Consider the following 13,907-nt stretch of genomic DNA (forward strand, 5'->3'; position numbering starts at 1 on the left):
GTGGTTTGCCGGGCCACCCGAACACCTCCAACACCTGTCTTTCCCTCCGAAAAACCGGCTCATCCTTGCCCCCGTCATGTGAGCCCTGTGCAGCACCTTCAGCTGAATTAGGCTGAGCCGTGTGCAAGAGGAGGAAGAATTCACCCTCTCCAGGGTGTCCGACCAAGTCCCATCCGCAATCTCTTCCCCTAGCTCTTCCTCCCATTTCGCTTTGAGCTCATCTGCTGAGGCCTCCTCCTCCTCCTGCATCAGTTGGTAGATAGCCGAGATCTTCCCTTCCCCAACCCACATCCCCGAAAGCACCCTGTCCTGCACCCCCCTTGGCGGCAGCCACGGAAACTCCTCCACCTGCCTCTTAATAAAGTCCCTGACCTGCATATACCTAAAAGCGTTCCCGGGGGGAGGTTCCACTTCCCCACCAGCTCCTCCATAGTCACGAACTTCCCATCCAAGAAGAGGTCCCCAAACTGTCTGATGCCTGGCCCTGTGCCAACTCCCAAATCCCCCACCCGTTCTCCCTGGCACAAAACGGTGATTGCCCCGTATCGGGGCCCAAACTGAGGCCTTCACTTCCCCCCTATGCCGCCTCCACTGTCCCCAGATTTTGAGGGACACAACTACCACCGGACTCGTGGAGTACTTTGCCGGGGGGAGTGGAAGTGGGGCTGTCACCAAGGCCTCCAGACTCGTACCCGCACAGGACGCTACCTCCAGTCTCTTCCATGCGTCACCCTCCCCTGCCGTCACCCACCTGCGAATCATCACCACGTTCGCCGCCCAATAATATCCACACAGGTTGGGCAGCGCCAGGCCCCCTACCTCCCTTCTTCGCTCCAAAAATACCCTCCTTACTCTCGGGGCCTTCTGCGCCCACACAAACCCCAGAATCGACTTATTCACCCTTCTGAAAAAAGCCTTCGGGATCAACATGGGGAGGCCCCGGAAAAGAAACAAAAACCTCGGGAGCACCGACATTTTAAACGACTGGACCCTGCCCGCCAACGAGAGCGGCAGCGCATCCCACCTCTTGAACTCCTCCTCCATCTGCCCCACCAGCCGCGAAAAGTTAAGCCTATGCAGAGCCCCCCAGGTCCTAGCCACGTGGACCCCAAGATACCTAAAGCTCCCCTCAGCCCTCCTCAACGGGAGTTCCCCTATCTCCCTCTCGTGACCCGCTGGGTGCAGGACAAACAGCTCGCTTTTTCCCACATTGAGCTTATATCCCCAAAAAGTCCCCAAACTCCTCAAGTATCCTCAGCACCTCTGGCATCCCCTCAGCCGGGTCCGTGACATACAGCAGCAGATCATCTGCATACAGCGACAACCGGTGCTCCCCCTCCAACCCTTCGAGTCCCTCAGCGCCATGGCCAGGGGCTCAATTGCTAACGCGAAGAGCAGGAGAGACAAGGGGCACTCCTGTCTCGTCCCTCTGGAAAGCTGAAAGTCCTCTGACTTCCTCCCATTCGTCACCACACTCGCCACCGGGGAGCTGTACAGCAACCTCACCCAGCTAATGAACCCCTCACCAAACCCAAACCTCCGCAACACCTCCCACAGTTAACTCCACTCCACCCTATCAAAAGCTTTCTCCGCATCCATGGACGCCACTATTTCTGACTCCCCAGCCACCGGCGCCATCATCATAACATTCAGGAGCCTCCACACGTTGGCATTCAAATGACTCCCCTTTACAAACCCCGTTTGATCCTCATGAATCACTGTCGGGACCACATCCTCCACCCTCCTGGAAAGCACCTTTGCCAACAACTTGACATCTACGTTAAGGAGCGAGATCGGCCTATCAGACCCACACTGAAGGGGGTCTTTGTCCCGCTTCAGGAGCAAAGAGATAATTGCCCTGAACATCGTCGGGGGCGGGGGCAGAGCCCCCCCCCCCCCCCCCCCCCCCCCCCCCTCCCTGGCCTCATTCAGGGTCCTCACCAGCAGCGGGCCCAGCAAATCTGAAAATTTCTTATAAAATTCCACCGGGAACCCGTCAGGCCCCGGCACTTTCCCTGTCTGCATGCTTCCCAACGCCTCCACCAGCTCCTCCAACTCAATTGGGGCCCCCAAACCCTCCACCTGCTCGTCCCCTACTCTTGGGAACTCTATTCAAAAAGCGGTCCATCCCGCCTGCTTCCCCGGGGGGTACCGCCCGGTACAGCCCCTCATAAAAGGATCTGAACGCCCCATTGATGTCCTTTCCACCCCACACTAAGTTCCCACCTGCATCCGTGGCTCCCCCAATTTCTCTAGCTGCCTCCCGCTTCGGGAGCTGGTGAGCCAACATCCGACTTGCCTTCTCCCCGTACTCATACACCGCCCCCTGTGCCCTCCTCCACTGCCCCTCCGCCTTACGGGTGGTTAAAATGTCGAACTCCGCCTGGAGACTGCGCTGCTTCCTCAGAAGCCCCTCCTCCGGGGTGTCTGCATATCACCTATCCACCCTGACCATCTCCTCCACCAGCCTCTCCCTCTCGACCCTCTCCCCCCTCTCCCTGTGCGCCCGAATAGATATCAGCTCCCCTCTAACTACTGCCTTTAGCGCTTCTCAAACCATCCCAACCTGCACCTCCCCGTTGTCATTGGTTTCCAGATACCCCTCTATACCCCTACGGATCCGCCCGCACACTTCCTCCTCTGCCAAAAGCCCCACATCCAACCTCCACAGCGGGCGTTGATCCTTCCCCTCCCCCAGCTCCAGGTCCACCAGATGTGGAGCATGATCAGAAATGGCTATTGCAGAATACTCCGCCCCCACCACTCTCGGGATCAGTGCCCTGCTAAGCACGAAAAAGTCAATCCGGGAGTACGCCTTATGAACATGGGAGAAAAAGGAGAACTCCCTACCCCCCGGCTTCAAAAACCTCCAAGGGTCCACTCCTCCCATCTGATCCATGAACCCCCTCAGCACCAAGGCCGCTGCCGGCTTCCTGCCCATCCTAGACTTTGAGCGATCCAGAGCCAGATCCAGCACCGTGTTAAAGTCCCGACCCAGAATCAATCCCCCTGTCTCCAGGTCCGGGATCAGGCCCAGCATATGCCGCATGAAGCCCGCATCGTCCCAGTTGGGGGCACAGACATTAACCAAGACCACCCGCTCCCCCTGAAGTCTCCCACTCACCATCACATATCGACCTGCCCTTTCCGCCACCACTTTGGACGCGACGAACAACATGCTCTTACCCACCAAAATTGCCACCCCACGGTTCTTTGCATCAAGCCCCGAGTGAAACACCTGTCCCACCAAACTTTTTCTTAGCCTCACCTGATCCATAACCCTAAGGTGCATCTCCTGGAGCATAGCCACATCCGCTCCCAGCCCCCTCAAGTGAGCCAAGACCCGGGATCGCTTCACCGGACCATTCAGCCCCCTCACGTTCTATGTGACCAACCGAACCCGAGGGGCCGTCCCCTTTCCTCTACACAGATCAGCCATAGCCCTTCCTCAACCCGCCACGTGCCCAGGGAACCCCCCCAAGCCCGCTCCCCACAGTGGCAAGCCCCCCTCCCAACCCCCCCCCCCCCACCCCCCCCTTCACCATCCATTCCCTCACAGTCCCTGCAGCAACAACCCGGCATCCCCCCCCCCCTCCTCCTCCCCACCAACCCCCCACCCCCCCAAGCTAGGGTCCCCCCTAGCTGCGTTACCCCCAACATTATGCTTCCGTGAGTCAGCTGACTTCTGCTGACCCCGGCTACTCCCGCTATAACCACGACCCCCCCCCCCCCCCCCCCCCGGATGCAACACAGCCGCCAATCCCTCCCTCCCAGCACCGGCCCCGCCCCCAATTCCTCTGGCGCGGGAAGAAAGCCCGCGCTTCCAACTCGAGCCCCGCCCCTCAACCCAACAAGTGGGAAAAAGACGGACACATGACCCATCGGGATCCCAAACTACTCCCCAACCCACAAGTGGAAAAAACAAAAAAAAGCACCACAGTAAATAACCAATAGCCCCAAAGAAACCCTGAAAGAACCCAAATAACCAGAACTAAAATAGCAAAAACAAACAGGAAACAACCATCAGCAAACACAGCCGCTATAGGCGAAAGGATACCTAAGAGGGCAAAGCCTCCAAGCAAAGTACATTTCCCTCCAGCCCCCCAGTCCTCAGTCCGAATCCAAGTTCTCAGCCTTGACAAAAGCCCAGGCCTCCCCCGGAGAGTCAAAATAGAGCTGGCGGTCCTTGTACGTGACCCAGAGGCGAGCCGGCTGTAGAAGGCGAAACTTCACCCCCTTCCTATGAAGCACTCCCTTTGCACGATTGAAGCCAGCCCATCTCCTCGCCACCTCCGCGCTCCAGTCCTGAAAAATCCGAAGGTCTGTGTTCTCCCACCTGCTGCTCCTCTCCTTCGCCCACCTCAAGACGCACTCCCGGTCAACCAAGCGGTGAAAACGGACCAGCACCACCCTGGGCGATTCATTTGGCCTGGGCTTCCGCTGCAGCACTCGATGGGCGCCTTCCAGCTCCAGGGGACCACGAAACGACCCCGCGCCAATCAGCGAGTTTAACATTAGGACCACATAGGCCGCCAAATCCGAACCTTCCAGCCCCTCCGAGAGGCCCAAAATCCGTAGATTCTTCCAGCGGGAGCGGTTCTCCATCTCCTCCATCCTCGCCTGCCATTTCTTGTGCAGTGCCTCGTGCGACTCCATTTTCACTGCCAGGCCCAAAAGCTCATCCTCATTCTCCAAGGCCTTGTGCCGCAGCTCCTGAATCTCCCCGGCCTGAGCCGTCTGAGTCGCCACCAGCTTGTCCAGCGAGGCCTTAAACGGCTCCAAAATCTCGGCTTTGAGCTCCTTGAAGGAGCGCTGAAGCAGCTCCTGCTGCTCCCGCGCCCACAGCTGCCACGCTGCTGCTGCTTCCCCGCCTGCCGCCATCTTGCTTTTTCTGCCTCTCGCCTCTCTCTGTGGTAATACCGACTTCTGGATCGTTCCACTGCGAGTCAGGTCCATCCATCGGCCGCTGAGCACACTGGCTGTGTTTCCCCCCGGGGGAAAAGTCGAAACAGCGCCATTGCTGGATCTTAAAAGAGCCCGAAAGTCCATAAAAAGCGGGAGCTGCCGAACGTGCGGCTTAGCTCCGCATTGCCGCCACCGGAAGACCCTCGGGGGTTTTCATCGGCTACACTGCACTGCAGCAGCTGCGTTTCTGGTGCAGCATGACCATTGGATCGCTCCCTTAGAAACGTTTTGAATGAATGACAGCAATTATATCTAAGGCCATGTGTTCAAGTCTCACTTGTTACAACACCCTGGGCTAGTGCGCGGTGAATTCCTACTTGGGGCGGCACGGTAGCACAGTGGTTGCTCACCCAGGTTCGATTCCCGGCTTGGGTCACTATCTGTGCGGAGTCTGCACGTTCTCCCCGTCTCTGCGTGGTGTCCTCCGGGTGCTCCAGTTTCCTCCCACAGACCAAAGATGTGCGGGTTAGGTGGATTGGTCATGCTATATTGCCCTGTAGTAACCAAACGTTAGGTGGGGCTGCTGGGTAACAGGGATAGGATGGTGGTATGGACTTAGTTAGGGTGCTCTTTCAGGGGCTGGTGTAGACTCGATGGGCCAAATGGCCTCCTTCTGCACGTAAATTCTATGATCCTATTTAACTTACTCTCTACACACACACATATACACACAAGACAGACAAACACAGAGGAGTGGACACGGGTAAAAATCATAAGTAACAGGAAAAAGGGTCTTGGTTCCAGATGGTAGTTTCCAGCGCTTCACTCCTCTTCAAGTTTGTGGTTTGTTGTCGGTTCATTCAGGTCTCTGCATTTTCAGAAATACAGCCTATCTGGAGAAAGAGAAAGTTCTTTCTGCTGCCAGGAGTCAAACTGAAACTACTGGGCTCTGAAAACATTCCACTGGGATAGAATCCAATCACCACCCATTATGGCAGAAAACGGCCTTTAGGGCCAATTCATTGGCCAGTGACCAATCAATCAAACCGAGTCCCACCCACTCTCTCTCCCTGGTGTTCACAAGTCTGCAACTCCTGTTTAAACCAGCTCATACTAGCAGAATGATATCTCCTGTAGCTTCTGGATTCTGCTGCTTGAATTAAAGATACAGGCTGCTTGCCTGAAAGAGACATGTCCATTAATCATCCATGGATCAAAAATAACAACAGCATAATAAAAGAAATGGGAAATAAGGGAACAAACAAGAAGGACCCTTCCACAATCCATATGTATGTAATCCAGACAAATACACCCACTGCGCTCCCGAGGGAATTCTGCACTGTTGGAGGTGCCACCTTTCAGGCAAATGTTAGGCGGAGGCCCAGTCTTCCCTCTCAGCTGCACATGAAAGATCGCCCTGCTTCTATTTTCAAAGACAATTGGGGGAGTTCTTTTCAGTTTTGTGGGGCCAATATCTTCAGTACAGATTATTGGGGATTCGCTAAAATGAAAACGTGGTTTAGGAATGCACTTTTAACCAAGGTACACCTATATAATAATTTAACGACCATTCGGGTAGAATGGCCTGTTTCCCTGCTGTGCGTTCCATATAGTGTTCCCTCACTTTATTTCAAAACAGGAAGATTGTTGAAAAACTATGTGGACGATTCTCCAAAATGGGCACTAAGTGTCCCCCCACAGGGGGCCAGCACAGCGCTGGAGCGGTTCACGCCACTCCAGCCTCCCTTCCCAACACCAATTGGGCGCCACGCCAACCCGCACATGCACAGTTGGGCCACGCCAATCTGCGCATGCGCGGGGTCTTCTTCAGTGCGCCGGCCCCTACGCAACATGGCGTGGGCGTTCAGGGACGGCCGTGCAACAAAGTAGGCCCGGGGGAGGGGGGGGGAAAGAGGCCGGCCCACCAATCGGTGAGCCCCGATCACATGCCAGACCCCATTGGAGGCTCCCTCCTGGTGAATTAGCACTTTTCCCCACCCCGCAGGCCACCCCCCCCCCCCCCCCCCCCCCCCCCACCGACCCTTCACGCAGAGTTCACGCCGGCAGCGGCCAGGGGTGAACGGCACCGATGGGACTCTGCTTTTTCCGCACGGCCGCTCAGCCCATCTGAGCCGGAGAATCGGCAGCCCCGTCGATTCCAGGCCCGCAGCCGGCGCCGCATCAAACGCACCGGTGCAAATGACGCCGATTCTCTGCACATCGGAGAATCACGCGCCAGCGTCGGGGGGTCGTGCCGCGGTTACGGTGATTCTCCAGCCCGGCGCGGGGCTCAGAGAATCGCGCCCCATATGGTACTGAGAGAGACAGAACGCGAGAGAGAATGGTCCAAAGCTTTAAGATTCAGAGAATGAAGGGGTTTGAGTTGATGCAACAGCACTTGAATCTCACGGCATGAGGTCATATATTTAGTTAGCTGTAGTTAGAACCTAATGAATAGTGCATGTGATAAATCCTGGGCAAAATCATCTAATACAACTATGTTTATTTCTCTATGTCTTTCAGCTCAAAAATGTCCTGAAAAATGATTTGTGTCTTGATCAGGGGCCAGACACAGACAATATTCCAATTATGTACATTTGCCATGGAATGACATCACAGGTATGTGCAACAAAGAAATAAATAAAATTTTAAAAATATATATTTGTTTATTATCTTTTGCCGTGGAATGACATCACAGATATGTGCAATAAACAATAGGGACATCATCCCACAATATTAGTCTTCCCTGTGAGAGGGCTGTTTGTCAGAGTGTGGGATGTACAATAAAAACATAGGAAGAAATGAGCAGACAAAGATACAGAGGCGCATACAATGCTGGACAATGAAAGACCTTCTGATGCACCCAGCCTGATCCACAGGTTAGCACACTGGGCTAAATCGCTGGCTTTTAAAGCAGACCAAGGCAGGCAAGTAGCATGGTTCAATTCCCGTACCAGCCTCCCCGAACAGGCGCCGGAATGTGGCGACTAGGGGATTTTCACAGTAACTTCATTGAAGCCTACTCGTGACAATAAGCGATTTTCATTTCATTTCATTTTCATGATACCTTGTGTATCAAAATATGCAAAAATCCCACTTAAGACCAGGCAGGGGAAAAACATCCAGGGAGTTGGGGAAAAGTAAACTTGAGAAATTCTTGTCCGACCTCTTTTTGTTACCTTACTACAGGCCATTCATAGAAGTGGCTGCAGGATTTCCAATTCATTTAACCCCTAGTAACCCAGTAAAGTGAGTTTCTCAGCATCTTGATTAGGTATTGAAAGGAGAGGGAGGTAATATGTTTCATAACAAATAGAAGCAGCGCTAACATTTCACACAAAGCGAGCCAGGGTTTGAATGGTACTGCGTCGGGTAGTAAAGTAAAAACTACCAGCTCCCGCCCTCATTGCTGGGGACTCCCTTGGAGGCTGTTGGATGTTGGTATCCCAGTAGATTTCAGATGGGCACGCTGAAGTGGGTTTAAAACGAGGCTTGGTCACGCCCATTGTGGGCGGGGTTGTGATTGCAAAACCTTGCGGGGTCCGGGTAGATCTTGTGAGGCATACAGACTGCCGGGAAGCCTGTGGGAGGGTTCTACCAGCCATGTCACACTCCCGTTCGACTGCGACGAGGCCAGTAGATCGCGCCCCAAAATTGGAAGTAGAATGAGAGAATTCTAGATATTTTAGCCCTTGCCCAGTTTATTGAAATTCCAATTCTGCACACGAATTACACCAGCATTGTAATGATGCAGTAATGGCATCTCGATATTGCTTATTCATGTTGGAATCTCTGTGCTTGTTGGCTTATGTTGGGAGGCAGTGTTGGGACCCATTGCTGGGGATGCAGTCGGACTGCAAAATCCCACTCTTTGTGTTCATCGCAGTCTCAACAGAGGGGTTTGTTGTCGATACCCCAACTCACACCAAAGTCCCGTTCACCCCACACCCATATGCTGACTGACTGATATAGGCTCTAGATCCCCCATCTGAACATGCGCATCTGTGTTTTCAAATCCCTCTATGGCCTTCTCCCTCCCTATCTCTGTCGCTGCACAATTTTCACAATCTCTGTGCTGCAGATTTTAAATGATGTGAGTGTTGGAACCAACAATTCTACGGACACGTGCTTGTAGGATTAGAATAGCGGTTTTAATATACTCACAACAGAGCCAGCCTATTAGCCATTGAACTTTCGGTGAACTGGCCGGCTGACCATGTGGCACTGAGCTTTTATACAGCAGCTTCCGGGGGAGGAGTCCTGGGCAGAGCCAAGGGAGAAGCCCCGTACAACTCGAGCATTCCCAGAGCTACTCCCCCTGGAGGACAGGTAGTGCAACTGCACTTACAATACAGACATATGTATACTGTATACAGATTATAATCCGGTGTGAATCACATTCACCACAGTGAGAAAGGAAACTTTTCACACAACGAGTGATTCGCGTCTGGAATGCACTGCCTGGAAGTGTGGTGAAGTGAGGTTCAAGCGAGGCACTAGATGATTATCTGACTAGAAACCACGTGCAGGATACAGGGAAAAGGCAGCAAAAAGGTACTAAGCCATAATGCTCATTCGGAGAGCTGGTGCAGACACATAGAACATAGAACAGTACAGCACAGAACAGGCCCTTCGGCCCTCGATGTTGTGCCGAGCAATGATCACCCTACTTAAACCCACGTAACCCGTATACCCGTAACCCAACAATCCCCCCATTAACCTTACACTACGGGCAATTTAGCATGGCCAATCCACCTAACCTGCACATCTTTGGACTGTGGGAGGAAACCGGAGCACCCGGAGGAAACCCACGCACACACGGGGAGGACGTGCAGACTCCACACAGACAGTGACCCAGCCGGGAATCGAACCTGGGACCCTGGAGCTGTGAAGCATTGATGCTAACCACCATGCTACCGTGAGGCCCCAAATGGGCCAAATTTTCTCCATCTGGGCTGTGAAGGTTCAGCGATTTAGTAATTTCGGCATCTTGCGTATCCCTGGATTTTAATTGCTCCAACATCGGTGACCAGGCTGTCAGCTACCTGATCATTAAGTTCCAGAATTCCTGCCCGAAACCTCTCCCACCCTCTTCTTTAAAATGATGCTTAAAGCCTATCTCTTTGATCAAGCTTTGGGTCATGTGTCCCAATATCTCCTTATGTTGTTCGGTGTCCAATTCCTCTTGATAAATCGCTCCCACGAAGCACCTTGGGATGTGTTAGCATGTCCAGTGTGCTGCACAGTATGAGTCCAGGTTGTGGTTGGTGTTTGTGAGAGGGAAGAAGCAATGTAAATTTACAGACTGGAGTTCCCCATCACAGCCAGCTATTAGAAATCAGAACGGAAAAGGTTGGAAATACTCAGCAGGCCAGACAGCTTCAATGGAGAGTGAAACATTTAACATTTCAGACCACTGAGTTTTCATTGGAACAGGAAGAAGTCAGAGATGCAACAGATTTTAAACAAGAGGCGGGTTGGGGTGGGGGGCAGAAGCTGGAGTGCAAAGGGAAAGGTCTGTGATGAGAGTGGAAGGTCGAAGAGATTAAATGACAAAATGGGTGATGGTGCAAGGCGAAGGGATGCAGTTTTGGGACAGCTACTGTGGTGGTTAAATGTTCAGCTGAGAGCTCCCAGCAATCGGCAGCAGCTTGTTGGATTGTCAGTAACTGTCTGTGCAACCGGCAAACATCACTGAATACGATTCACATTGAGGAGGCTCGCTCACCTTAAACCTTGTCCATCACATTCTGATTGATTATTGTCCACAGTCAACATGTAATCCAGTTGTAACTCTGTGTTATTAAACGGGAGACGGGCTTTCATCGAAGGTAACATCTGAACAGTGTAAAAGCATCTTACGTGTAATTAAAGTGTCAGAAGATGTAAATTCTTTGTATTACCGACTAGTCTTGGTAGGCTTGTGATGCCTCAGTCCACACGACACTGTTTGAACAGTACAAGCAGACTAACATGAAGAGATAAATAATCCCACAAGCCTCGTCCTCTTAGCTAATTATTTTGAACAGCCATCACCACCCTTGCTTTGATTGGTGGTTTCCTCGAGATAGCCAGTCATTACAGATCAGGCGGAACAGAAAGAACTGACATAACCTACATGGCTCACAGTTAACGAGAATCAGAATCCAGTGCTTTGGATTTCTCTCTAAGTATGTCACACTAAATAATTATGGTTCAAAAAGGGGGCTGTTAGGCATTTGTTACAAGGAAGGAACTTGACATTGAAATACATGGGGCTGGATTCTCCGATTCTGCGGCTTTGCCCGCAGGATCTGTCTGGTCATATGACCAAAAAGTCGGCGCTGCCCCCGCACCGATCCTCCGCCCAGTGGGGGGCTAGCAGCTGCATAAAGCCCCCGGCTTTACCTGCGGATACGACCGCAGAATGGCCTGGTCCATGGCTGCACATGTGCAAGGCTGCCTCTGGCAGCCGCGCTGTACAGCATGGTGCCAGCTGTGTGCGGACCCAGCCTGCCAAAATCTGCCCCCCTGCAACCTCCCCTCGCCACCCCCGGACCATCTCCCATCGGTCCCCCCCAAACCCCGCCGAAGCCCCCCCCCCTGCCAGCGGAACAGTTCCCTCCCCCGACTGTGGCGACGCTGGACACAGCCCACAGCCGCCACGCAAGGTCCCCGAAAGTTGTGAGGTCACGTGTCCCACGCCGTCGGGGACTCGGCCCATCAGGGGCGGAGCATCGGGGGAAGGCCTCAGGTGACGTCCTCCTCGAGTATGCCATTTTTGAGGAGGTTGAGCATCGAGAAAACAGCGCTGCCCCCGATTCCAACGTAAAAAGTGTCCAAACATTTACAGGCTATGCAGATAGTGCGATAGGGTGCTCTTTCAGAGGGTCAGTACAGACTCGATGGGGCAAATGGCCACCTTCTGCACTGTAGGAGTTCTGTGGTTCTATGGACGGTGTCATTCTTCTCCACACTGAACACATCTACCACAATTTTGACTCATTTAATCTTTGTAATCCATTTTTCCAACTCACTATGTATACTAATGACATGCTTGCTGGGCACACCAATCAATCCAGTTCCCCCAGAAAGGGGGTCTGAGTCAAAGACATCCCAGGGTGGATGTACAGACAATACCCTAACACCAATTCTCTACCCAAATTCCTTTTAAACGCTGTATCTTGCTGGAAGTATGAGTCAGAGGGTTTACCCTCTTCACGAGGCATCAGAGTAATAATTCACAGAATACTAGAATGATTCAACACTGAAGGAGGCCACTCAGTCCATTGTATCTGTGCTAGCTCTTTGAGAGAGCTATTCACTCCCTTGCTCTTTCCCCAGAGGGCTGCACTGGTTTAGAATGCCAATATTGATTGAACAGCATTAAAAATCTATTACGTTTGATAAAATGTCTGAGAGAAATGTGGTATAATTAACATGCAGTACGCACTCACTGTTCTGTTCAATTAATGCAAATTCATGAAAAATGCAAATTGCATTTCAATCATTTAGGACCACTGTTCTTGAATGTTAACGAGCTATAGTTCTGAGGATATAATTTTCAATCTTTGCTCCAGGGCATCATTAAGTTCATTTATATTCAGATCTATGTTTATTTCTCTCTCCCATTTTTGACTTTTGCTATTTCTTGGTCGTCCTTCTCTCTTGTGCCTGTCTACCTCCCCGCCCACTTTTCTCTCCATCTCTCTTTCTCATTACGGTATCTCACTTTCTGTCAGTTTGTTCGATTCTTCTTGATTTATTCACGTCTCCTTTTATTCTTCTTGTTTTTATTCACTTCCATTTCTCTCTTCACCTATTATTTCTGCCAGGTTCCTAGCACTTTCTGAGTGTGTTATTTATTCACCTGTTCTGTCTGGATTCCTTACTCTCATCCCTCTATTTACCCATTTTCTCCACTCTGGCTGCTCTTGAATACTATCAGAGTTCCCATCATTTCATTGGAGAATGGCTGTCTCTCTTCTGCTTCAATGACACAGTTTTTTTTCTACCAGCAATGAACTAATAATCTGCCAAATGGACACATATATCCAGTCACGCACACACGCACACACACACACACACACACACATACACACAAGTATCCAGACATAGAACTTATTGAATCACTGGTCAGGCCTCAGCTGGAGCATTGTGGACAATTCTGGGCACCAACATTTCTGGAAAGATGTAAAGGAAGATTAGACAGTTGATTAACCATGATGTAATCTCCTCTGGCTCTCCACGATCTCTGTGCTCCTCTAATTCTGGCCTTTTGAGCATTTCCGATTCGAATCACTCCATCATTGGCGGCCATCCAGCTTTGTTTCCATTAATTTATGGGAAGTGGGCGTCACTGGCTAGACCAACATTTATTGTTCACCTTTAGTTGCCATTCAGAAGGTGGTAGTGAGTTGCCTTCTTGAACCACTGCAGCCCCTGAGATGTAGATACGCACACAGTGCTGTTAGGGAGGGAATTCCAGGATTTTGACCGAGTGACAGTGCAGGGACGACGATATATTTCCAACCCAGGATGGTGAGTGACTTGGCAGGGGAATCTCCAGATGGTGGGGTTCCCAGGTATCTGCTGCTCTTGTCCTTCTAGATGGTAGTGGTCGTGGGTTTGAAAGATGCTGCCTTAGGAACCTTGGCGAGATACTGCAGTGCATCTTGTAGATGGTACACACGGTGGCCACTGTGCATCGGTAGTGGAAGAATTGATTATTTGTGGAAGGGGTCGCAATCAAGCGAGCGGCTTTGTCTTGGATGGTGTTGAGCTTCTTGAGTGTTGTTGGAGCTACACTCATCCAGGCAAGTGGGGAGTATTCCATCACACTCCTGACTTGTGCCTCGTAGATGTTGAAAAGGCTTTGGGAAGTCAGGAGATGCATTACTCATCGTAGGATTCCTAGCCTTTGACCTGCCCAGGTAGCCACAGTATTAATATGGCTAGTCCAGTTCAGTTTCTGATCAATGCTAACCCCCAGGATGTTGATTTTGGGGGATTCAGTGATGGTA

General features: G+C 51.9%; 1 protein-coding gene across 2 annotated transcripts in view; it reads left to right on the top strand.

Annotated features, from left to right (window-relative positions):
• LOC119971809 (polypeptide N-acetylgalactosaminyltransferase 18-like) overlaps nt 1–13,907 on the top strand; it is a 400,070-nt gene that overhangs the window by 310,931 nt on the left and 75,232 nt on the right. For both annotated transcript variants that reach the window (XM_038807980.1, XM_038807981.1), the window contains exon 9: nt 7,429–7,524. In XM_038807980.1, the coding sequence (XP_038663908.1) occupies nt 7,429–7,524 (96 nt within the window). The remainder of the gene's footprint in view (nt 1–7,428; nt 7,525–13,907) is intronic.

This window comes from Scyliorhinus canicula, chromosome 9 (assembly GCF_902713615.1).
Source record: "Scyliorhinus canicula chromosome 9, sScyCan1.1, whole genome shotgun sequence".
Lineage (NCBI taxonomy): Eukaryota > Metazoa > Chordata > Chondrichthyes > Carcharhiniformes > Scyliorhinidae > Scyliorhinus > Scyliorhinus canicula.